This window comes from Colletotrichum aenigma, assembly GCF_013390185.1.
Source record: "Colletotrichum aenigma strain Cg56 chromosome Unknown KSG_Cg56_contig06, whole genome shotgun sequence".
NCBI lineage: Eukaryota > Fungi > Ascomycota > Sordariomycetes > Glomerellales > Glomerellaceae > Colletotrichum > Colletotrichum aenigma.
This window is the reverse complement of record NW_023500912.1, coordinates 3,763,333-3,788,702: the sequence shown is the minus strand read 5'-3', so window position 1 is coordinate 3,788,702 and position 25,370 is coordinate 3,763,333. Positions and strand designations below refer to the sequence as shown.

At 53.6% G+C, this 25,370-nt stretch overlaps 6 protein-coding genes across 6 annotated transcripts; 4 read left to right on the top strand and 2 right to left on the bottom strand.

Annotated features, from left to right (window-relative positions):
* Positions 1-820: 820 nt before the first annotated feature.
* Positions 821-2,515, top strand: CGCA056_v010016 (uncharacterized protein; the record flags this gene model as incomplete). Its single annotated transcript, XM_037325263.1, has 3 exons — positions 821-1,173; positions 1,223-1,506; positions 1,554-2,515. 3 exons carry the CDS (start codon positions 821-823, stop codon positions 2,513-2,515), a joined length of 1,599 nt encoding a protein of 532 aa, XP_037176892.1.
* Positions 2,516-2,756: 241 nt separating this feature from the next.
* CGCA056_v010015 (Uncharacterized protein) lies at positions 2,757-5,283 on the bottom strand (the record flags this gene model as incomplete). The annotated part of the gene is made up of 7 exons (XM_037325262.1): positions 2,757-3,745; positions 3,799-4,015; positions 4,078-4,151; positions 4,210-4,291; positions 4,342-4,875; positions 4,935-5,106; positions 5,162-5,283. The coding sequence occupies 7 exons, from the start codon at positions 5,281-5,283 to the stop codon at positions 2,757-2,759; spliced, it is 2,190 nt and encodes a 729-aa protein (XP_037176647.1).
* A 1,447-nt stretch (positions 5,284-6,730) lies between these two features.
* On the top strand, positions 6,731-8,304 carry prlL-28 (MFS transporter prlL; the record flags this gene model as incomplete). The annotated part of the gene is made up of 3 exons (XM_037325261.1): positions 6,731-6,793; positions 6,853-7,777; positions 7,832-8,304. The coding sequence occupies 3 exons, from the start codon at positions 6,731-6,733 to the stop codon at positions 8,302-8,304; spliced, it is 1,461 nt and encodes a 486-aa protein (XP_037176648.1).
* Positions 8,305-9,429: 1,125 nt separating this feature from the next.
* On the top strand, positions 9,430-11,493 carry CGCA056_v010013 (Meiotically up-regulated gene 157 protein; the record flags this gene model as incomplete). The annotated part of the gene is made up of 1 exon (XM_037325260.1): positions 9,430-11,493. The coding sequence occupies one exon, from the start codon at positions 9,430-9,432 to the stop codon at positions 11,491-11,493; it is 2,064 nt and encodes a 687-aa protein (XP_037176893.1).
* An 825-nt stretch (positions 11,494-12,318) lies between these two features.
* atnG-12 (ABC transporter atnG) lies at positions 12,319-16,774 on the bottom strand (the record flags this gene model as incomplete). Its single annotated transcript, XM_037325259.1, has 2 exons — positions 12,319-12,529; positions 12,600-16,774. The coding sequence occupies 2 exons, from the start codon at positions 16,772-16,774 to the stop codon at positions 12,319-12,321; spliced, it is 4,386 nt and encodes a 1,461-aa protein (XP_037176659.1).
* A 585-nt stretch (positions 16,775-17,359) lies between these two features.
* CGCA056_v010011 (putative agmatinase 2) lies at positions 17,360-18,683 on the top strand (the record flags this gene model as incomplete). Its single annotated transcript, XM_037325258.1, has 2 exons — positions 17,360-17,599; positions 17,700-18,683. The coding sequence occupies 2 exons, from the start codon at positions 17,360-17,362 to the stop codon at positions 18,681-18,683; spliced, it is 1,224 nt and encodes a 407-aa protein (XP_037176650.1).
* Positions 18,684-25,370: the final 6,687 nt, after the last annotated feature.

Here is a 25,370-nt window from a genome sequence, read left to right as displayed (position 1 = left end):
AACGGACATTTGCCGAGAAGTCCTGGTCCGGAGCCACTTGCCGCACCAAGCCGGAAGCCCCGTGTGAAGCCACAATAGGAGAAGATGCCAGTTTGGGACAGCTATGCGTCTATGATAGGATAGCCTTGAGGCCCTCTGGTCATTCCATGAGACAGTTCACTAACGTGCTAGTGCCATTTGGCGCCTGAGCAGGTGCGATAGGCTGTACAAAAACTGTACAGAGCAGGTACACAAGCCACGGAAGAAGAGACAGAGCAAGCCCTCGTAAGTCGAACGCTTGAAGCATCTTATTAAGCCCTTGCTCTTTAGAAGTTTGGGCGTCCCAACCAGTTCTTCGATGTCAGAGCGCGCTTCTAAATGAGTGAATCCATCATCTTGCTAACACAGAAATGGCAGTAAAACCAAGCAGCTTGAAGAGCGTCTGAACCGCCTCGTAACCTCTTTGAGGGTAACAGGCAATGTCTCTGGCCTCCCCAAACAACCTGAAGGAGATTTGCCTAGACGTCCCATCGTGATACCAAACCACGAAACCACACTTCCTCCCGGCCATCCGGACTTCTTGACTCAGTGCCGCTCATCCCCTTGGCAGCCATCTAGCAACTTATTGGATGCAGGCCCTGTCCAAGTACCTGAGATATACAACTGCTTCGTACCGCCATCATGCATATGTCGTGCTGAACCAGGCGAGGCCCCTGGCCCTCCCGACACAGACGACAACCTGCTGGGGATCTACAGAGACGAGATGGCGCCGCATTTCCCTTTTGTGATCATACCTGCAGCTGTGACAGCAAGCACGCTCGATGCAACACGGCCCTTCCTCATGGCTTCTATCCGTATGGTCGCATCTATTAGGAGCCCAAGGTCGATGCGCGGGCAGATGTACCGTCTACTCAGCTACATTGCTGACCACATGGTCCTGAGGTGTGAGAGATCAATGGATCTTCTGCTGGGTATAGTTGTCATCCTTGGATGGTTCCACCACCACTGTATCGCGCATGCTCAGTTTGACATGCTCGTCTCACAGGCAGCTTGTCTTCTTGGGGAGTTGGGTTTGAAGCGTGGCCCCAGCCTGACAGAGCGGACAAGACTTATCGTCATGCGGCCGTGCGAGTTGAAGCAGCGGACGAACGAAGAGAGGAGGCTGCTGTTGGCCGTATGGTATCTCAGCTCATCGTAAGTCTCTGTATCTTCAATGTGAGCCAGGATTTCTAACCGCTTGCAGGGTCTCCTTAGACGTTCAGCAAATCGACCCCATGAGGTTCTCGGCATACATGGAGCAATGCTTGCGTGAGCTGGAAGAGACCATGGAATACGAGTCGGACATTCACGTTATCTACATCGCCAGAGTTCAACGTTTAGCGGAGAGGATCTCTCAGATTCGTGCAAACGAAGACTGGGATGGGGGTTTGGGACTTCCGAAGGCTCCAATCTCAGCCTACGCGTCCAGCTTCCAGGCCGAGCTAGACAAGCTTATCGATAACATGCCTCCAAGTTTAGAAGACAAACGTAAGTTTTCGGTTTATCGACAGTGATCATTACTAACAAAGGTCTAGACTTTCTGAAAGTCCAAATGGCCACCGCGCGGCTCCGTCTCTACGAACCACCAAAGATCGACGCCGAACTTCTCGCCTCTCTGTCAAATTCCCTCAAGTCCCTCGCTTCAGGTCACAACTCGGCTCTGGATATCTTTTACCAGGCCAACGCAGCACTGAAATCATGGTTCGATGCATGGCTCGCAATTCCAATCTCCGCCTTCTACTCTTGCCCCCTCCCAATGGCGTTACAGCTGATCTACGCGGTGGTGATGATTAGTCGCTGGGCGTGGCTCGCCGCCAGTAACAGTGAACCTTCAAAGCTTGCACCCGTCGCCGACCCGTCGAATGACAACCCGAACGTGGCCCTGGCGGCGATGGAGGCAGCTATCAACCCCAACACGCCTGTCTCAATCTCTACGCCTTCGACATCGTCTAAGTCGCCTTCGCGGGATCAGTCTGCGCCTGAGAGAAGCCTGCCTCAAGTCCTCGCTGAGCTGAGGGCCCAGCTCTCGAGACAACCTGCGCTCATGATTGACGTAGCGGATATCCTCAACAAAGTGGCTACCCAGCTGGAGGAGGTCGACGCAACAATGGCGGCGGTGTCGGCTGACTCTGGGCCATGGAGGGGTAACATTTACACTTTGGGCGCGACAAAGGTTAGAATCGCACAGATCAGACAGAGGAGGTGGGCCGAAATGGTGTCCAAAGGGGAGGAGGAGGAGGATGATGATGAGGGTGGCGAACAGGATGGAATGGGTGAGGTAGACATGCAGGGGAACATACCAGCGAACTTTTCGACCATGGGAAGTTGGGGGTATGATATGACCTGGGGGCCTGATGTCTATGATATCGTCGACCCATCACTGTTCATGGATGGGATGGGCGGGGCGATAGGAGACTGGGCTGGTGTTGGGTTTACAGGCATGGCATCAGCGGAGCAGCTGGATGGGACGCATATTCCCGGCCAAAGATATGTGTGATATCGTTATGAGATCTTCATAATACCGAAACATAAATAGAATGCGGACGACGTCGTCTTTTGCGGTAGCCACCAAGAAACATCATATTATGGGGAGTCGTTCCCAACAGTTCTAACCAACGCCTTTCGCATTTATGATAAGTTGAGACAGCCAAAGCAAACTCCAACTTGCCAACATCGCGTTCCTTTGCCAGCTTTACTAATCATTACCCATGGAACGTCAAATCGTACAACGCATATGCTCACCAACTCCCGTATCCCTCAGAGCCAACGGAGATCCTCCTTGAATCAAACGAGTTGTCGTCCTCCAGGCCTCGTTGCCAAGACACAAAATCGTGATACCCGTGTTCGCTCGGATACCCCTTAGGAAGGTACTTCTCCGGAGGCCCACCGAAGACAGTACCAACCGCCGTCTTCACGATCTGATCAACCGCATCAAACGCAAAAGCCACGCTCTCCCTCGCCAAGTCTCTAATCTGATCGCCCCTGCTCCACCGCTTCCTACGCTCGTCCATCGTCATCTTCTGCCACCGGACCATATCGTCGTTGATCTCGATGTACATGCGCTCCCACATACCAACCTGCTCCTCCGGCAGCACGAGCTGGCGGTCACCGTGCCGCAGCCGCCACGTCCAGGTGTTATTCGGTGCGTCGAGCGTCTTGAGATCCGACTCGAGCGGCTGCTCAACCTTGATGAACTTCTCCTCGGCGGAGTACTCTTGGTGGTCGCGCGGGTACTGCTCATACACGGCGGTGACGGAGCCGGTGGTGGTCTTGTACTGGTCGATGACGTTCGGGTCGCGGCCCGGGCGGACGTTCTCCTCCTTGGGCGGGCTCTTCTCGAACATGAGCTGCCAGCCGCGGCCGGAGAGGGCTTTGCATTGCCATTCGCCCGAGTCGTCGACGCCGAGGCCGTGGTAGAGGTAGCGAACTCGGACGGAGGGGTGGATGAGCTCCACAGTGTTGGCCAGGGCCTTGTCGCGGAGCTCGTCCCTGTATAAGCCGGGCTTGCGTGTGGAGCTCTCTGTCCATTGGTTTGTGACAGTTCGGTAGGGGAGGGTGACTGCGTTCCAAGCGGCATCGGGGAGTGTCGTTACGAGGCTTTCTGGGCTGGTGATCTTGCCGAGACCCCAAGGACGGGCGTCGCTCGGGGACGGGATGGTGCGGAAGATGCGCTTCATCTCCTGCTTGCTGAATTCGACGCCGATCGATGTGAGCTGGTCCGCCATCCCTGAGAGGTTTGTTAGCTTTTCAAGAGCGTCGTACCGGGTAAAGTCGACTAACATGCTAGTGCTATCTTGGAAATCTGCTGGGATTCAGATCCGCCGCCAACGTTGCTGTGACATCCTGGGAACCAGACTTGTCGCAGCTGAGTGTTGTGATTCTTCGGGCTTAAGTTCCATAGACTTGGCGCAAAGGCTGTCCTTGATTCGTCCAAAGCGAGAGCCTGGAAGGCGTGGTCTACGTTAGGATGGACATCAAGACTGGCAAATCGAAGCTGCTGCAAATGTTAGGACACGCCCTTTTCACAATGCACCCCTCCTGATATGAATGATGCCATACCTCTGAGGCACTGCCTTCCCAGAAAGACCACGGCATCTTTGGGATACCGAAACTTCCAACGGTGTCGAAAACGCCTGTCGCAATTGACCGTGTTAGCAAGACATCTGATATCATAGTAACAAGAAGACTGACCAACTGCCTTCACTCTTCCTTCCACAGCTTCGAATGTTGTTTGGGCCTGCATGCTACTCCTCCTCGTGAGGCACATTTGATACTATTCTTGTTAGTGAAGAATCCCTTTTCGAAAGAGAAGTGACTTGTTACCTCTGACAGCTGACCGCGATACGCTTTTGCCATCTTCCTGAACCTCATCTGGCCATTGTCCTTCTTCATCTGCGTCATCCTCTTGAACAACTCCGCCTTCTCCCTCTCAAGCCGCTTCCTTAACGCTTCGGGGTTCAGCCTCCTCTCGTAGGTTGCATACAACTTGGCGAACTCCTCCCCGAGCTGTTTCTTCCGTTCATCAGACTCATACCCCCGGCCGTCGAGTTTCCTCTCAATCCTCTCCATCTTATCCATGAACTCCTTCTTGACTCTCTTCCCCAGCTGCTCCACAGTGAAGGCGCGTAGATGCTTGCTCGGATCGTACAGAAACTCGCTGGTCCACTCGTTGAAGGACTGGTAATCCTGGTAGATGTCTGCGAGATGCCGTAGGCCGGTGCGGTTGAGGAAGCCCAGGGAGCAGACCATGGAGGAGATGGAGCGGGCTGTGAATGCGCCCCGTGAGAATCCTAAAATGACGATCTCGTCACCGGGGTTGTAGTTGTCGCAGATGAAGCGGTAGCAATCTACAATGTCCTGTTGGCAAAAATTGGGTTAAACATATGAACTCGAGAGGTCTTGAAGGGGCGGTTTACTTGTCGAACACCTAGCCCAAGAAGACCTTCGAGGACGCTCGTTGTCTTTGACTCGTCGGTCCCGGGGCCGCGGTGGTAGTACACGACCTGCGGCATGCCGGTACAGCATTTATGTGCTACAGCCGCAGACAATCGACTGATGTTCGTCGGTATGGCATTGCGGCCAATGTTTCTGGCACGCTTTCGTCAGTCGCTGGTTGAGAAGGAGCATGTTCCAGGTAGCATACGAGCTGTTCCACGCTCCATCGCAGCAAATAACAAGTCGCTTCCTATCAGGAAAATTCTCTTCGTCGGAAACTGCAGCATGATGGGCGCAATCGATAAAGTTCTCCATCGTCGGGCTGTCCATGTCGGCAGGATGCTCTCTCACCTGGAGGTGGTATCTCTGACTTCGGGAGAGGGGCTTTCAGGAAAGATTCCTTCCTGCGGCGAACGATGAGCGCGACATGGTGTTTATGTTTACCATGCCAGATAAAAAAAACACCCGTTTATCAGCAGTAGCTGTCTCAAAACAGATAAACAGAGAAGCTTGCATGTGAAAGTCGGCGCACGAGCTCCGCCAGATCGGCGCGCCACTATCAAGGGGTTAAGCCGCGTAGGGCTGGCTAAGGTCGGGTTGTTATTCACTGAAGAATGCGAGTTGGAATTGGATGCCAATGCATCGTCGAGATTGTGCGTGTTGTGTGTAATTTGAGGGAGCTGGTGGCTTTGCCGCACAGTCCGTGTTTGGGAGCCTCGAGCCTGATCTGGTTTAAGGCGGTGGATGTGGTATCGACGGACTGATCGGACACGCTGTTCGAGAAGTTTGGATTTGGGGCTCGTGCATGTGCTAATTCTGTTCATTTTGTGGCTACGAATATACGGAGCACATGTGATCGAGGATCTTAGCTTGAAAGAGCTGCAAGTTTGAGCCGTGTGGAATCCGAGGTCATCTATCTTGGGCGCGGTCGTTGAGACATTGTCTCGATCGCGGCCAAGCGCAGACTCGTGGTTCCCGGAATGGCATATCCTTCGAGCGAAAGATGACGAAGCGGATGATTATCTACGAGTGATTCGATGGTGGGAATAATAGAGCGGCAAGATGGCTTGGGTAAGAAGAGGACTAACTCAAGATGGGAGTAGAGCGATGCGGGAACGCCGCCTCTTCTCCAAATCGTGAATTGGAAAAGTTGCTTATGCAATCGTCCAGCCATCATCTCTCCTCACCTCGTCTAAGCAGCAACTGTAGGAAAAGCAAACATCGATACCAATCACCAAAACTATTGGTTCGCAGCTCCTTGCGCGAAGCAGTCGATCCAGGGTCCTTGATGAGCGGTCAACCAACACCCCGGCCACATCGTCCGGCCTCGGTGACTCCCCGGCGCTTGTAGGGACCAGTTTGGTCACACCTGCACCCGTCCAACAAAACAATCCGAATCTCGCAGCACACTGCCGCCTTTGATTCGCGAGATCTTCCACGCAAAGATCCACCGACGACACTACCAACATGCGGGACTACGGCACGGGGACAGGGTGGTTGGGGCGGCACGAAGTGCGGGTGTGAGGAGAAGCTTAGAAGCTTCCCCGCGTATGCGGGGTTTGGAGGAACTCGGCCGATGAAAAAGGGCAGCGGTCCAGTTGTCGCTTGTAGTTTTGCGAAGGTTTTTCTCGTGAAGTGAGTTTGCCGGTGGGCGGAACAGATTCTTCCTGTGGCTTGAAAGTCAATTTTCACCAGGCGATTTGTTGAGGGGAGTGCCCTGTTGCGAAGACTTGCCAAGGCCAACTACATCGCCATCATCAGCTACATCGACAACAAGATGGCGACGGCGAGTGAGAAGGGCATAGGCCCTCGCGACATCGAGTCACCAACGATGAAAGAGGTATTGCGTCGCAAACTTCATCCGCGACGATGAGCAACATAACACTGACACGACGACAGGACATCCATTCCTCCTCCCCCGTCTCCTCCTCTCGAGAAGAAGAAAGAGCTCTGCTCTGGAAGCAAGACAAGCGTATCATCCCAATATGCGCCGGCATCTACTTCCTCTGCTTCCTCGACCGCTCCAATATCGGCAACGCCAAGATTCTCAACTCCTCGTCAGGGCACGACATGCAAACCGAGACGCATATGTCCAACAGGGACTTCACCATCGCGCTGATGATCTTCCTCATCGCCTACGCCCTCTTCGAGGTCCCATCCAACATGCTGCTCAAGAAGCTGCGCCCCTCCCGCTGGCTGGCGTTCCTCATGTTCTCCTGGGGCGCCGTCACCATCGGCCTCGGCGGCGTTAAGACCGGCCCGGCCGTCACAGGCGTGCGCTTCTTACTGGGCGTCTTCGAGGCCGGCCTGTTCCCGGGCCTGGTTTACTACCTCACGTTCTGGTACAAGCACGACGAGCGCAGCGTGCGAGTCGCCATGATCCTGGCCAGCGCGACGCTGGCGGGTGCCTTTGGCGGCGCGATCGCGTATGGCATCGGGCACATGAATCAGGTCAACGGCATGTCGGGCTGGCGGTGGCTCTTCATCCTCGAAGGCATCCCATCGTGTCTGTCTGCCTTCTTCGTGTGGTTCTTCCTGCCGGACTACCCCGAGAGCGCAGGCTGGCTCTGCGAGCGCGAGAAGGATCTGGCGATTGAGCGTTTGTACCACGAGGGCAGCAAGAGCAGCCACAGCACGATGTCGTGGGCGGACGCGAAGGCGACGCTGACGGATTGGCGCCTCTATGGGCACTATGTGGTCTACTTTGCCATCTCGATCCCGTTCTCGTCGCTGTCGCTGTTCACGCCGTCAATCACCTCGGGGTTGGGATTCGTGGATCTGCAGGCGCAATTGATGACGGTTCCGCCGTATGCCGCGGCTTATGGTAACTTTCACATCAGTCTCACAAATGTTCATCAAAGATGCTGACATTTCCCAGTTGTCCAGATCCTCGTCGCATACTCCGCGGACCACTTCAACGCTCGCGGCGTGCACTCCGCAGCCCTTGCGCTGATCGGCGCGATCGGCTTCGTCGTCTCCGCCGTCCTACCCCCGGACGCATACCACGCGCGCTATGGATGCCTCATCGTCGGCGCCTCGGGGGCCTTCGCATGCATCCCGCCGCTCCTGGGCTGGCTCACGTCCAACATCTTCAGCACGGCGTCAACGGGGCTCGCGATCGCGCTGAACGTCAGCTTCGGGGCGGGGCTCGGGCAGATCCCGGGCGTGTGGGTGTACAAGGCGGAGGAGAAGGCGATCGGGTATCCGACCGGGCACTGGTCCAACGCGGCGCTGCTGTTTGTCGTCGTCGTCGGGTGTGCGGCGCTGCGAGTGTATTACGGACTGGCGAACAGGAAGCTGGCGAGAGAGGCGGAGAGGAATGGGACTCAGCCCAGGTTGTTCAAGTACTGAGACGGCGGAGGGCTTGTAACAGCATGACGGGCTCAGATGATGCTGTTTTGAGGTTGTATGAGACAATTGAGTTTTCGAGGTTTCAGATGAAAGCATCCATGGATATGTATCTAAGTGTCTAGTTGATGTCCCACTCTGGGCGATGTTGATTAAAAATAATTCCACCATTCGCACAACGTCGTATTTTGGTCGCTTGATTCAGCACCACAAACCACGTTTGGTTCCCCCGCTGTCGCATCTTGATGTCCCAGGGGCCCTATCTTCCCCATCCCCGCACAGAAGCGGGTTCACGATCAATCGGCGTTGTGGCAGAGTGGTCTAATGCGCAAGACTAGAAATCTTGTTCCTTCGGGAGCGTCTGTTCGAATCAGGCCAACGTCGAGTCCATCTTTTTGGCCACTGTCATTAATTGCTCGGTGGTTCAGCCACGGCACACCACCACGTTGCGTTCTGGTGGTTAGCACACAATTCAATCTGGGGGGTCGCGTGGTCGGCCATCCAGCCCATTCGGAGGCACACATCCGTGATTGGATTCGTATTTGGGATGAACGGCAATCAACGGCACTGCACAGAAAACCTACCGACCACCAGCTACGGCCGCTAAGCAGCCTTTTCTCTCTCGCTCTCTCTTCCGAGTCGTTCACTCTTCCCCGCCAGAAGCTCCGACGTCCCTGGATTAATCCCCCCCTTTTATCGACGAGCTATGCGACCCAAAACTCGTAAAAGTGCAGGCTAGCAAGGGTGGCGGCACCAAAAGCGAGGGAACTCAAATTTGCCAAGAGGCGACCGAGACAGCGGGATGGAGCCAGCTAAAGGCCCAAATACAGTGGGATGACCGGTTAAGGGATGACCCTTGCATTTCGTCTTCAGACTCGACACCGTCGCCTGAAGGTTTTCGGTTCCTTTCGAAACGTTGGAATGATGACTTGTTCTGTTGTGTGAATAAGCGACGAGACACTCTTCGGTCGGTGACCTGGTCTTCTGTTGCCCGTTTTGTGACGAGAACCTCACAACCTGGACGAACCACGACGCAAGTGGCTTGTAAGACCAGGAGGAGAAGCGTTTGGAATTTGGGCTCAGTGAAGGGGGCCAGAATTCAATAACCCCCTAGCAAAATCAATCACGATGCCAGCATTCCTCAGCAGCAACATACAGACCCGACGTGCGCGGGTGCTGGTCATCACCTTCGTCGCCATCGTCTTTCTGTTCCTGTTCCACAACTCGGGCCTTGGCAGCGACTACCTGCCTGCAGCATACACAGGACAACAGGCCGCCCCAGGAAGCGCGGCGCAGAACCAACAAGCAAGCCAGAACAAGGATGGGAACCTCCCGGCAGCAGCACACGGCGAGCCGGACGCAGCCGGCAACAAGCTCAAAGAAGACGCGGAGGGCGAGGACTCGTACCGCAACAAGGACGGCGAGTTAGCCAAGCAACCCCCCGATGCCGGCCGCAAGCCCGCAGATGCCTCTGCAGCGGCGAACGCACCCACGCCGTCCTCCGGCAGAACGCCGCCAGTCGCTCCGGCCTCTCCGCCCCCGGTGTCCACGGAGCCGTGTCCGTCGTATGAGAGCTGGATGCGCACCCGGCCTGGGCCGCTGTCTGAGGGCAAGCGCCAGTTCCCGCTCAACCGGCCCCGGCCGGAGTGCCGCACGTTCACGTCCCCTGCGATGGAGGCGCTCATCACGCGCATGAAGGGCGTGATCAAGGACCCGGACCTGTACCGCCTGTTTGAGAACGCGTACCCAATGACGCTGGACAGCATGGTCAAATGGCGCGGCTTCGCGAATGAGACGGACGAGAAGACGGGTGAGACCAAGGTTACTGACATGGAGCTCACGTATGTCATCACCGGCGACATCGACGCGCTGTGGCTGCGCGACTCGGCATCGCAGGTGTACTCGTACCTGCCGCTGCTGGAGGCGTCCACGGAAAAGGACTCGCTCGCCAGTCTCTGGCGCGGGCTGATCAACGCGCATTCGCGGTACATCGTCATCTCGCCGTACTGCCACGCCTTCCAGCCGCCGCCCGAGAGCGGCATCCCGCCCACGCACAACGGCGCGTACGTCCACAACCACCCCATGCCCGCCTACGACCCGCAGAAGGTCTTCGACTGCAAGTGGGAGCTCGACTCGCTCGCGAGCTTCCTGCAGCTGTCCTCGGCGTACGCGCAGAAGACGGGCGACTGGGAGTTCTTCGGCAAGTACGTGTGGATGGACGCCGTCGAGGCCGCGGTCACCGCCGCCGGGGCGATGCGGCTGGGTACCTATTCCAAGGAGGGCAAGGTCGAGAAGTCGGCGTGGACGTTCACGGGGTGGACGAACCGCGGCAGCGAGACGCTGACCAACGACGGCTTCGGCAACCCGATCAAGGAGAACGGCATGGTGCGCACCGCGTTCCGGCCGTCTGACGATGCGTGCATCTTCCAGTTCCTGGTGCCCGCTAACATGATGTGGGCCAAGTACCTCGAGGACGCGTCGGAGATCATGGCCAAGCTGCCCGGCGAGCGGGCGAAGAACCTGACGGCCGCGATGCGCGACCAGGCGTACGGGATTCGGGAAGGCATCGAGAAGGACGCGATCGTGCACCGGCCTGGATTCGGCGACATCTTCGCGTACGAGGTCGACGGCTTCGGGGGTGCGAATTTGATGGATGATGCAAACGTGCCGTCGCTGCTGGCCATGCCGCTGTGGAACTTCACCAAGTCCAGCTACAAGATTCCCGGCCCGCCCAAGGGCGAGAAGCAGAGGGACTACACTGAGATCTACCGCAACACGCGCAAGTACGTCCTCGGCGACGCCAACTCGTACTTCATGCGGGGCCCCGTCATCTCAGCCGTTGGCGGGCCGCACGTGGGACCAGGCAAGGCGTGGCCGATGGCGGCGGTGATCGCGGCGATGACGGCGTATGATCCGATATCCGGGGTGAAGGATGTTGAGAAGGAGGTGGAGGAGCAGGTGTCGATGATTCTGGACTCGACCGCGGGAACCGGGGTGTTGCATGAGAGCGTGAACAGCTGGAACGAGAACGACTGGACGAGAGCGTGGTTTGGGTGGGCTAATGGAGGGTTTGGAGAGCTGGTCTTGAAGATGGAAGAGCAGGAGAAGAAGAACGCTGGGAAAGGGTTGCTAGGGAAGAGTTGGCAGGGCGCATCGACGGGGAAGACAGCGCCGGGCACCCCTCTAAGGTAGCGTTATCGATACATGTATATGAGATAGACCAGACAAGAGGTCGGGTTCTGGCGGTTATATATCAAGTGGTCTAGCGTTAGAATAGAAGTCTACCATAGTAAAAAGTGGCAACAACTACCACCGTATTGCACTGCTGAACACTCGACGAAAAAGAGCCGTCTCAAGCACATGATGGAGAGCTAGAGACTCTAGAAGGGCAAAAAGACCAAAAGAAGTTCGACGTTGGCCTGATTCGAACAGACGCTCCCGAAGGAACAAGATTTCTAGTCTTGCGCATTAGACCACTCTGCCACAACGCCGATTGGTCAACTTATTAAAATTGGCAGCTATGTAGCATGAGCCCCACTTCCTCGTTTCTAAGTCGCTGGATCTTGCTCCTCCAGTTTCTTTCTTCCTTTTTAACGTCTCGGTCCTTCCTTAGTATTCTTCTGGGTCTCATCTTGCGTTGACATCATTTTCCCTCTGACTGTGAGCAGTCGCCATCTCAGAACATCCAACATGTATAGAGATGACAGGTTGGTAGATGACATCCTTTGTTAAAATTGTTATCAGCTGCAGAAACTAATCACACCCTCAGAAGCATCAGATGTTGATTATGCGCGCTTTGCGAGTGAATGTTCACGCGTTCAAAATTAGCAATAATTCAAGTAATAAACTATATTGGTTTGATCTGGTACAAGTTTCAAAACTCTCGGCCGTACTTCTTATCACGGATTTTAATACCTTTTGGAAAGTTGACACCAATTGTTGACATCGCTTTATGCCCATTTCTGGACTTTCACTTACGTCGGAGCCCGAATTTTCGTCACGTACATAGGCCCCTGCTCACTGGCTGTCCCACAAGTCTCTAAACAGTGACTTGGTTTCCAGCAGACTCGTTGGATTGCCAATCTCAGCAATGTACCCAGAGTCCATAACAACTACAACATCGAAATCCATAATAGTGCTCAATTGATGAGCAACAGCAATCACGGTGACGTCTTTGAACTCATCCTGGATGACCTGTTTCATCATGCTTGCAGTATGCTGGTCAACACTAGACGGCAAGTCAGTTATTGGGTCGGAAAGCTGCGTCCTCAGAAGTCTCTATGATGGACCTGACTTACCTGCTTGTCGCTTCATCCATGAGTACAATCTTACTTGGCTTTAAAATTGCCCGACATAGAGCCAGCAATTGCTTCTGGCCCTGGCTGAGGTTGTCCAAGGTAGCTGCAGCATGCAGACCGCCAGCGTCCTCAATGACTTGCCATATCTGAACCTTCTCTACCGCTGTGCGTAAAACGTCATCGGACAGAACCCCTGATGGATCGAGATTCCTGGCTACAGTGGCGTGGAAGAAGAACGGCTCTTGGGGGATCGTGTTGATTGCAGATCGGACATCTGACGGATGCACCGAACCAACATCGATTCCATCAACCACAATCGATCCTGAAGCCAAGTCCGCCATTCTTGTTAAGGCTGCAATCAATGTGCTTTTACCACTGCCGCTGCGCCCACAGATAGCAACCTTCTGGCCCGAGGTTATGTCAAGAGTGAAGTCCCTTAGTGCGAAACTGATTTTTTCGCTGCCAGGAAGCACGTAGTTCACAGCTGCTGCATCAAAGCTGACGCAGCCCTCCGGCGGCCATTCTGTTGGCGGCGTTTGGTACACAGCTGTGTTGTCGCCAGGATGGTTTTCGGAGGGGGTGTCTTTCTCAAAGGCTTTGATCCGGGAGATTGCAGTAAGAGACGTTTCGAGGTTGGTGTAGTTGATGACGATCATCTTGAGCTCCTGACTGAGAGACATGAGTTGGATGAGGGCAACTCCTAGCAGGCCTCCCGATGTAGATGGCATCCGCGGCGCAATTGAAGCTACAAGAATGGCCATTAATGTGATTATAAGTTCCAAGACAAGCTGCAGCCATCTCTGAACCATGTACAAAAGATACACAGGCTTCTGAGAGGCATCCACTAGGTCATGGTTTGCCTCGATGGACTGCGCGGCCCAGCCGAAGGCGCGAATGGTGGTCAAGCCCTGTACTGTCTCCAGCAGATTTGTCTGCAGCGGGCTTCTTGCCTCAAGATCGAGGAAGCGAAGCTGTCTAGATGTCCTCAGATAGAAGCTCTGGACAAAGTGCAATGTGACCAGCAAGAAAGGATAGGCGATAGCGACATAAGGTGCGGCAACCGCTATTAAGATCATTTGGACCAGGGCCACAAGACCTGCCGAAAGAGTCTCCAGAAGAGACATTGGCATGTCTCCATCCACAAGAATGATGTCTTGGGAGAAGCGATTTGTCGTGATACCCGTGTCAACGGCACCGAAGAAAGATTGAGGCGCCCATGTCATCGCCTTGAGTAAGACGTGGTGGAGCGAAGTGCCGGCTTTGACCGCGAGGTTTGTGAGTGAGAAGCCAGAGAACAAAGCGAGGAATGCTAGCGCAAGCACCTGGAAGGCAGCGTAAACGCCTAGATAGTAGCCGTTCTGGCCGTTGCTGTCAGATGACCCTGATACGGCCGAGGACCAGAAGTTAAGCCAGACGGTGCCGATTGTCGAGAAGACAGCCCAACCACAGGTAAGAGCTACGAAGACCACGACTCGCCAGAAGCCGATGTGGGACGCTAGATATTTGTAGATGGACGCATCTCCAAGTCTTCGCGTCAAATCATCTGCCGGCTCAGCAGCAGTCGAGTCATCGTTTCCATTTGCAAGGGATTGGTTGGCCTGGTTATCGTCTCTGGTGGTTCTGTCGCTAGTTCCTTCGCGAAGCATGTCGCCATTGATGCTGCTCTTCTCCTGGATCACGAGTGATTTGACGTACGAAGACTGCTCCCGTAGCTGTTCGTATGTTCCCGCCTCAGCCACATGTCCGTCGAGGCCTAGGACTATAATGTGGTCTGCTCGAGGAAGAAGGGAGACGTCGTGTGTGCAAAGAACAACGGTACAGCCAATCTGACGCAACAAGCCTTGAGGGCCCATTGCTCGTTCGAAGACCTTGACTTTGGTTGTCGCATCAAGGCCAGAAAGGACATCGTCGAAAATAGCCATTCGCTTGCGTGCATAGAGTGCCCGGCCTATCGCCACCCTCTGCTGCTGTCCGCCACTCAAACGGGTCCCTTTGCTACCAACATTTGTGGCTCGGCCCTGTGGAAGAGCAGCAATGTCGTTCCCCAAGTCCGTAGCATGAATAACCGACTCCAGCCAGGTGCTATCGAAGCTTGAGAAGCCCGTAATATTTTCAAGGAGCGTCCCGTACATGATAAATGGTTCTTGACCACAGAAGGCAATGTCCATGTTTGCAGCTTCACGGACAAAGTCGAATATTTGGATGTCTCCTCGAAAATGCGGCAGTTCGCTGATTATTGCCCTGGCTAAAGTGCTTTTTCCGCTTGCCACAGGTCCGATGATCATGGTCAACTGAGAAGCTGGGATGTTAATGTTGACATCTGTCAGGACCGGCTTGGTCTCTGACCATCCAAGCTCGCCAGCACGAATGACCACAGCGCTTCTAGGTTCAGCAAGAGGCAAGTCTTCAGGTTGGACCTCGGAAGTGCTCGGCGAAAAGTTGGTTTTCCTTGGCTCAGCATGAAGGTACTTCTCAACTCTGTTCAGGCATCCAAGTGATGCCACGAAGAGCGGGATCGCCTGGAACAACCACACCAACGGCTGCGTCATCAGTTGTAGCAAACCGAGGGACGTGAAAGCTTTGACGGTATCCAGCTGCTCGCCAGCACTCTGCGCCTGCAGTACAAAAACCAGGAATGTGAAGACGGGAGACAAGAGCAGCGGCAAAAAGGCGATCGTGGCAGTGAGAACCTCAATGTAGCGGAAGTGTCTAGCAGCGTGGAGCTCTGCTTTCCTGAGCTTCTGGAGCAGATCATGCACACTTTCCGAAAGTCCAAGGAGCTTGATGCTCTTCATTCCTGCGACAGCTCTTGCGGTCATGGCGACGCGTTCTTGCGTCGCTTCCATCCACGAGACCTGGGCTTTGTCCGCGAACGCACTCATCAGCATTGAGCCGAGGCTTGACACGGTCGCGACGACTGCTGGGGCCACACAGGCTAATCTGAGCTCGCGATACAGCAGCCAAACCGAGATGGCAACTTGTACGGTGTTGGCCCATATCTCGTGGAAATCTTTGAAGCCTGCAATGATACGTTCCATATCGGTACTGATCAAAGGAACAGCCGCGGTCGTGTCGCAACGAGCAGGATCAATGCCGAGCGTCTTCTCGTACACAGCCGCCAGGATGCACCCGCGCAACTTGACGAGAGACTTGTATGTTAGACGCCAGTAGATGCATCCTGAGATGGCTATGCCGAGGTAGACAAGCCCGTAGGTAATGATGAAGGCATAGCCGGTATTGCCAACGAAGGTTGCTTCGCCAGCGAGATACCGAAGAAACTCGCGTAGCAGTAAAGGTTGGCAGAGAGTGAAAGCGATTTGAGCGAGGCGCGGCATGACTGGCGCCATGATTGACCATATAAGGGTTCTAAGAAGCACAAGAGAAAGTCTGGGGAGTGGCTTGCTTTGCTTATTCCATAATGCACCAAAGGCGCAGGACAGGTGTGCTGTGCCTAGTCCCTCGCTGAGCGGGTCAAGATCGGTGGGTGCCAGGAGTGTCTTCCGGCCCTTCACCAAGATATCCCGAAGCCATATCAGAAGGTTGCGACTGAATACGCCGGCGGTTTCTTCGGGAGTTTTGTGTCGCCATTCAGGGAGCAGAAGGCTTCGCTTCTCAATCACTTCCAACATCAGCAGGCCGCTTTTGATAACCAAAGCAGCCGTGAACTCGGCCGGTATGAGTACGGCACTGCTCAGCTCGTCGCGTGCCTTGAGCCAAAGTGTACGGGTCTGCACGGCATCAAAGCTCAGCGAGACGAGCAGGTAAACATTGAGTAGTGTTGATGGGCGTGGCGAGTATGAGTGTTCGAGCCAGGACAATGTCCCAAGCGCAAAGACATCCACCAATTTCAAGATGGCCGCCGTGATGCTGGCTCTTGTTCCGTAGAGTCCTGGATGAGTGTTGATCCATGAAGCGAGAAGAGCGACCTCGATCGCACCATAGCAGGCGACTGCGCTGAGCTTCGCCCAGCGGAGCCCTGAGCCTATGGCGACTCTCTGACTCTTCTTCTGTCTCGGAAAAAGGACTAAAAGGCGGATGGCGGCCAAAAACAGAAACAGGCCAGACGGCACGGCGGAGAAAATGGTTTGCTCGAAGAGCAGCGACAAGTCGACGTCTCCTCTGCAGCCATGGACAGGACCGAACTCCGAATCAGCGCAGGCGGATGAGTTGGCCATGTTGCGCCCCCGGCTTCGACGTCTGTCTGTCTGCCTGGTTTTCCGCGGGTTTCGATGGATTGAGGGTGTGAAGTGGAAGAAAGGGAGAGGCTTCAATTCTGACCAACAGCCAACAAGATGAAATGACCAACAACCCATGTCTCTCCCGCGGATAAACGGGAGAGCAACCCAACCCCTGCATCTCGGGCGGAAGAGCACATGCATAAGCTGAGGTGGGATCCACCCGGTCACCGTTTAAGGCAGGAGGATAGACATGCTCATCAGCACAGTGAGATGATATACTTGGCATACACTGGCTACGTATCCGTACTGCATGACCAATGTAGCGCTCGCATTTCAGTGCCACAACTACGCAGTAGAATCGGGCCGTATGTGTATTATTGCGAATACATCCTCTGTCCAGAATGAGCTTCACTCGTCCGTTGCGGTTGATCCCGTAATACGACCAGGAAGACCTGCCTCCCCGCCGGTTTTCTTTCTATTTCCGCCTGATCTCACTCTTTTCACATGCCCTCGGCTCCATGAGATTGCATCAGCCATTCTGAGCACGAGAAGCTTTTCAAATTCTTGACGATGCTTGGCAACATGCATAAGCACCTACAGAAGTACTGGCTTCGATGGGTATTCATAATCACCATCCTTCCTTTGGCGATGTTCATAGCCAACGCTATAGTTGAAATCACGCACTATCCAGCACGGCAGGTCATACAGAAGACCAAATCAGCTGAATATGAGACACCAATTGCCCAGCAAGATTCCCAGATCAACAAATCACCAGCAGCAGCAACCAGAAAGGCTGAACTTGAGCACTTGTGGGGTTTTGACGTCCGTATAATCTGTTCCAAGGCCAGCTTTGTTGAGTGGCTCCTCGCCCCAGAAGCATCACACTGCTACCTCAAATCATCTGACACTCCAATCTGTATAGTGGTCCTATTCTGGCATTTCAACATTCGCACACCTCAAGCACGTCAAGTGTCTGACTGAGCCCGATGTTGCGTTTGACATCGGTATCATCGGCGCGCCGTTCGACACCGCTGTCTCCTATCGCACGGGTGCGCGGTTTGGGCCCCGAGCTATCCGCGTGGCTTCCGCGAGGCAATCTCGCGCCAGAGGCTGGAACGCGAGGGCCAGTATCAATCCGTACAAGTCCGGTTTGAAGATCATTGACTGCGGAGATATCCCGCTTGTTCCAATCGACAACGGAGTGGCGCTGCGCCAAATGACGGAAGCCATGACAGAGCTAGGCTCAAGACCGTCCAAGCCACGACTCTTGACGTTGGGCGGGGATCATAGTGTTGCTTTGGGTGCCTTGCGTGCTCTGCACCAGGTTTACGGACAACCCATCACCGTACTGCATTTCGATGCCCACCTGGACACATGGATCCCCCCGAAGAGTGCGAGCGATTTCCCCTGGTTTTCAGAGCAGGGTCGTTTCAACCACGGAGACGTCTTTTCTCTGGCTTGGGAGGAGGGTCTCATTGCCAACGCCAGCTCGGCTCATGTTGGGCTACGGACGAGGCTGTCAGGCCCTCAAGATAAGGTTCATGATGATGCTCAAGGGTTTATTCAGATAAGTTCAGATGAGGTTGATGTTATTGGTACCGATGGAATTATCAAACGGGTCAAGGAGCGCGTCGGTACCGGTCCAGTCTATCTCAGCTTCGACATCGATGTCGTGGATCCAGGACTAGCGCCAGGCACGGGAACGCCCGAAGTGGGTGGTTTCACTAGTAGGGAAGTCATTCGCTTGTTGCGGGGACTAGAAGGGATTGACATTGTGGGTGCTGATATCGTTGAGGTTAGCCCGCAGTATGATGGACAGGGTGAACAAACAGCGCTCGTAGCTGCACAAGTGGCCTACGAGATTTTGACGAACTGGGCACTGGCCTCGAAAGGAGATACACCATGAGTTTGGTGCGAAGCCATGGAAGACTGGACTCAGGATTCAGGAGGAATGATTCCGCTGGCGAAGGATCAAGTGTAGAAACATCCCTTAGAGCTATTGTTGATAAAAGTCCATCGTGGCAGTTACTTTTAAAGTTCAGAACGCCAGACGTAACACAATCCTATGTTTTTACTTTTTAATTTATTTAGCAATCCCCTCTTTGTACGAAGTATAGGTAAAAGTGTTTGTACTCTGTACCTTCTCGCATGATGGGCTTCGAAACTTTGTCAACATACCGAAAATAAAAAACTAAAGTTCAGACTGGTCGCGCCAGGAGGAGACGAAGATCAGTCGAACGGCGTGATAGCTCCATGAATTAGATCCCTAACCCGTGTCATTCGGTGAAGAATTCACTGTACTCACAGACTTCTGCGAAACGAGGCCGATTATGACAGAAGGGAAGCAGATCATTGGAACAAAGATTGGCATCGTGTAGAAACCAACTTTTTCACAGCTTTGGAGCCACCGCTGGAGCTGGCAAGCTGATTTTTCATATTATCGCAAGCCTGTGTGGTAGCAAGTATCGATGGTACCAACGTCGTCATTTGTATTGGATTATTGGCTAAGGACGACCTTCACCAACAGTACGAGTCAATTCTCAAGAATCACCTACAATGTCCATTGCGGAGATCTGTTTCCAGTCATAAAGTATAGATCCCTCAATTTCCTACACCATATTCTCCATGTCCAGGCCAGACGAAGGCATCATCCGGCATCGACTTTTTATTCCGGGGCCACACGGCACGCACATTCTCAATGGCGTTTTCACGATTCCACTCCCGCAGCCCGTCGAAATTCCGACATTTCTTCGTAATTCCAAACTGAGCAAAGGGAACTTCGTCCTCTTCAACCCATCTATGTGGGACAATATCTACATCGGCGCTACACGTCAGACTTTGAAGAACCATGTGAAGGCAGTGCTTTAGGTGCATCCAATGCATCTCATCCGGGTGACCGTCCGGGAACTTGTCTGCATAGTAATGCTGAAAGTGCATTTGCTTGCGGACGGCGTTGAGACAGTGAATCTGGTGGAAGACATCGATTTGCACCGGAAAGAGATCTTCGTGTTTCGCTGCATCCTGCTGCACCGTTGCCGTCTTGATGGCAGCCTTGGTCAGCGACTTCCAGGACGAAGGCGCCTTGAAATAGTGATCAGGATTGTACCCCGCTCGCCTCATTGTGCTGGAGTTGACTAAGATGACCTCGAATGCCTCGGCTGCGAGATCATCCCATGCAGCGTCTGTGCCTGGCGATGGGTCGCCGCGATAGACAGACGCGTTGTCGTGATTATACAAGGTGCCATCAACCGTAGTCAGACGAGGAGAGAGATCCACATGGTCATACATAGGAGACCAGCTGGAGGTGTATCTCATCGCTTCGTCCGCTGACGAAGATGTAGATGAGCATGCGCAGTCTGTTTTGGCGCCGGCTTTGAGGAGTATGAGAACAGACACTACGAAGAGGAGAATATTGAGATACGTAGGCCAGAACAGTCTCTTAGTCTTGTGTCCTTTATCGGAGAGTTGGGAAAGCTTCAACTCTGACCGACGATGGGCGTGGCCTTCGACATGGCCGGTGGCAGACGGCTGCTCGTCCAGAAATGGTACAGCCGCTTCACAGTCGTCCGTGTCGATATGCATTGGCTTCATGGCTGCTTAGAAATGAATAAAGAATGCCTACCTAGAGAGTAAGACGAAAATTGAATGACCTAGATCAGAGCAACGAGCCTGATCAAACAATGTGTGCTTTCTCGGGGGGAGGGGGGGGGGGGGCAGCAGAGTCCTCATGATAACGCACTTTGGATTGTCCGAGAGCCCCGAGACTCCAGGCTTGAAATGGGTTAAAAGTACCCTGCCTTCGCTAAAGATCTTGGTGTTATCATGACTTCAATCCAAGCGCGTAGTGCGTCCGTATTCTTCCCATCTTTCAGAATATCTGACCGAATGGCGCCATATGCATGCACCCCTCAAACAGCGTGGGACGGGCCGCTGGACCAACTGCACAGGGCAAGAGAAGCCGATTCGATTCTCTCCATTAGCCCATCCATAACAGTTCTGTGCCGCACACTGTGTGGAGTGTTATGCACGAGCATGATTCTGTGTCCAACTGGATTCATCCTTTCCGGGCGACTCTGTTGCCTAGACTGCGATGCTACGCCGCGGCTTATGGACGTGAAGATACGTGTGCTGAGGGGACTGCGTTTAGAGAAGATGGATCAACAAAACTGGCCGCCACCGGAATGTTCAGTAAATGCCTCGTTGGGAATCGCTTCATGCTTGTCTCGGCGCTTCTTGCTGTCAGCTTACCGACCCCTCAGTTTCTCACACATGCATAAGTTCCTCCGCTTCAACGCATTCACTGCAACCTTGCACCAACAGTTCTCTAAGGTTGAAAGACACACGAACATTTGGAAGAGTGAGGTTGAGCCATCCCATAGACGTGATGACCCAGGAGTCTTACAGGTTACGGAAGGTGACTACGAGATGCGCGATAACTACGGAAAACACATCGTCAGAGGGACGTCGGGGTTGTCGGCCAAGCTGCTTTGATTGACTCGGACAATTGGTACCCGAGACTGACATTGCAGAAATGCTCTCAATACTCGGGCGAGCGTGAATGGTGATGTGATCAGGTTTGAAACCTGCGGTGGCGAGGCGTAACTCTTGTGACCGGCAGCCGAGCAGTAGCCCACATTAGTTGGTCACTCTAGCCATCACCTCTGTCGATGGCGACATCCACAGCCAGCACTAGGTTGAGTCCCGACAATAGCAAATGCCAATGAACAAGATAGGGGCTTCTCACTTGGACGGTTTATTGGCAGAGCAACATCTTTACCTAACTAAACGAGATTATCCGGAAATTCTCGAGAAAATTCTTTGACGAGTATATAGAGAGAGAGATAGCCACCTTCTTGAGAGTTGAGAACTTCGAACAAGACACACAAGATCAGTTTACACATCATTTCAATTTCCAATCTGGGCTTTTTCAACTCTTCTCTCCAACCTTCTCATCAAAGCATCACGACATTCAGTATGAAGTACGCCCTCACCTTCCTCATGCTGGCCGCTGCCGTCACTGCTGCTCCAGTGACTGAGGCCAGGGACTACGCCATTCGCAGTACACCCAAGCAACATGTGAGCCGAGATGACGGAGCTTATGCTATCCGCCGCGACGAAGACGCATACGCAATTCGTCGTGACGAGGATGCCTATGCTATCCGCCGCGACGAAGACGCCTATACAATTCGTCGCGATGAGAATGCTGACGCCTACGCCATCCGCCGCGACGAGGATGCGTATGCCATTCGTCGTCGCGATGAGGAAGCCTACGCCATTCGCCGCGACGAGGATGCGTACGCTATCCGTCGTGATGAGGATGCCGACGCCTACGCCATTCGTCGTGATGAGGATGCGTATGCTATGCGCCGCGATGAGGATGCTGACGCCTACGCTATCCGCCGTGGCGAAGATGCTTACGCTATTCGTCGCGATGATGGGGTCTATGCTATCCGCTCTGAGAAAACAGTCTAAATATCGCAAACTCATGAATGAGTTTGGGATGCTTGTAGGTTTCAGAGACTATTCCTGCAATGGAAGGCTGCGAGCGGAGGGTTGCAAGGGAACTAGAGTGACTGCTGTTAGCTTCTTAATTCGGTCATTCGCAATAGCAGCGTAATTCCTTGTCCAGATATAAAGCTTCCAGCTGAAAAAAGACCTATATTATGTCTCACGTGTATATCCTCCGTGTAGTGATCTATGAACCCTTTGTGAACAAGTATGTGGCGCTGAAACACAGTATCCACTTGACTATATTTCCTCTCTGATAGGTTATCCCGACTCATCACTCTTGCAAAAAAATAAAATAATAGGAGTAGCGGCACCGACGCATATCACTAAAGGACGATGACGATAGACGATGACGATTAATGATAATAATGATGACTGTAACAATAACGACTATAATGACGATTGTACTAGCTATGTTATTCTACTTCACCGTGTTCTACTTCACCGTGTTCTACTTCACCGTGTTTGTTACTTTAGATACAGGTACACCAAGTTATAGGAGCAAGGCCGGTCTTCGCACAACCGACTTTCATCCCATCAGGGCACTCATACTTGCTCGTACATTCAGACTCCGACAAATCCTCAAAGCACTTTGTGCCTGGAGGGGGAGTGTTAATAGGCGCCGGTGGCGGCGGCTTAGGGGATCCGCACTGGCACAAACCCTCGACGCAGGAGTAGACAGCACCGCCGCCGGCGCATAGCGGCGAAGAGCAGTCACTGTCTCTCTTACACGAGTCAGTAGGGGTCGGCGGAGGACTTGAGAAGCTATCCACTTCGGCCTTGAAGCGCTTCTCGATCTCGGCGTCTTTCGCCTCGCCTTCGAATTCCCCGAGGTCCACGAAGTAGATGTTATCAGCCTCGGCACCCTTCGTGCCCTCCGACGGCCTGGGGAAGTAGCCCGTCGCGTCGTAGAAGTACAGGCTATTGGCCAGCCATGCGTAACTGTCGGCATTGAGACTCGCCCGCGTGGCTCCGCCGCCTCTTTTGAGGTCTTTCTGTGCTAGCTTGTAGACGTCCGCAGGGCCGTATGCTTTGGGTCCTATTTGTTCGCTGCTGCTGAGGTACTGGTCCGAGACTAAGCGTGTCTTGTCAGCGACTCTGAAAAGTCAAGGCAAACTGGTATTTCGAGGGGTTTCTTACTGTGAGGCTGGCCAACGGCATCCAGGTGCATCATTTCGTGCAAGAAATACTGGCCTTTGTTCTTCTGCCAGTCTGCAATCTCGGCGTACGTGGTGTCGCCTCTCGCCAGAGCTTTCTCAATCATCTCGAACTTCTCTTCCAGAGAGTCGAGACCAAAGTAGATCGGACACAGAGTAATATGCTGAAAGGTGTAGCCAAACCAGCCTTTCTCCGTCCAAGCGTAGCCGCCAACCGATCCGCCGGTGATTGCCTTGCACCATCTCTTAGTGTCCTTGCAACTGGCAATAATGTCAAACTTCTTTTTGGGCCTGTGGTCCTGAATTCGGTGCAGGTTGTCTGTGGGTTATGGTGTAAGCAGCACTGTCAAAGCGTTTCGAGGTGTGGAAGCCTCCATACCAACAATACGGCCCTGCTGAGAGGAAAAGTCAGGACCGATATAAGCCCTCCACGTCGCAATCTCTTTTGCGGACTGCGGATTCTTTCCGCCAAAGTTTGCAAGCGTCAAGGCATCCCAGGCGGCAATTTCGAGTGCGAGCTTCTGTCCGTCGTCGCAGCTGTTATCCTCGAACTTGAGATCCCCAGCGTATGCCCCGACGTTCTCGTTCTGAGCCTCCAGGTCTCGAAGGCATGTCTCGGATGGATTCCAGAGGTTACCGCAAGAGCCGGGAACCGTAACAGACTTCCCAACAAACGGATTTGAGATTGATTGCGGCCGTGGAGGGTCTTTAATGGAGGAAGGGGGTGTCTTCGGATCAGACGCGGAGGGGTTTTCGGGATCAACATCTCTGCGGGTCGTGTGGGGGACCGCAAAAGATGTTCCCGCCAACAAAGCCAAGAGTCTAAGAGATGTGACCTTCATGATAGTAAAGTATATAATAGGAAAGTATATAGTGGGGGAAGTGCTGCCGAGGTCTTCTATGTCGTCTCTGTCGGTTGAAGTCGTTGTCGTCGACTGAGGTCGTTTCTGGTGTCCTTGTTGTAATCTTAGAATATTGGAGTGAATAGTCAAAGGATTGGAGAAGAGGTTGAGGATGACTGTCTGGCTTTCCCAATGATAATAATTCAACTAAGATATATATGCCTTATCCATCCACGAAGTCTAGGCAAGAGAAGAGTTCAATGTTGCTACGCGTGCATCGACTCCCAGCCGAGCAACTAAGCTGAGAGCCGTCAGCCTGAGAGTGGACTTGCATCTATTTACGAATCTCACAGCCCCTTGAACCTTAGCGTTCCAACACCATCAAGATGAATGGCCAAGGCCAGCATGGGGGCATATTCTCCCCAGGAAAGTATGGTGTCCTGCGTGGTAGAGGCAAAGAGTGCAAAAAAGCCTGGCCCCCAGGCTCAGCTCTGAGCACCGTGCCTCAAGATATGATACATCTTGGAATTGGTGGAACCTGGAGTGGACATTTCCAGAAGCTCGGCAGCGCTTAATTCGGGCCTCTCCTCTTTGTTTAGCAGTTCGCCGCCTGCGAGCACACCTTGCCGACTGAAGGATGACTCTGATGGAGATATTTATGATGGGATGGGGGCCAGGATAGATCACGGAGACACCTGTATGGCTAGCCTATGACATAAAGAGGGCGAAAGCTGAGCTGCAATACTGAATACCACCTTGGGGCTGGCTGGTGCACACAGCCCCTCTGCGACCAGGAGAAAACGCATGGTGTTGGAACCCCATCACGAATAGCAACTCGCGCGCCAATCAGTTCACCGACACAGCCACGCGATTGCGCTGCATCACATCCATATTTAAGCACCAACGCCAAGTCAAGATCCACGTTGCGCATTTGTACTCACGTGACCCACAGTTGTCGCTGCGCTCCGTTCACAGGCAGGACCAAAAGCCCAACGGTGACGAAACAAACGCGACAATCAACAACAAACAACCTTCCACACTTAGCCAAATTTCCATTATCGCCATTTCGGACAACCCGACGACATC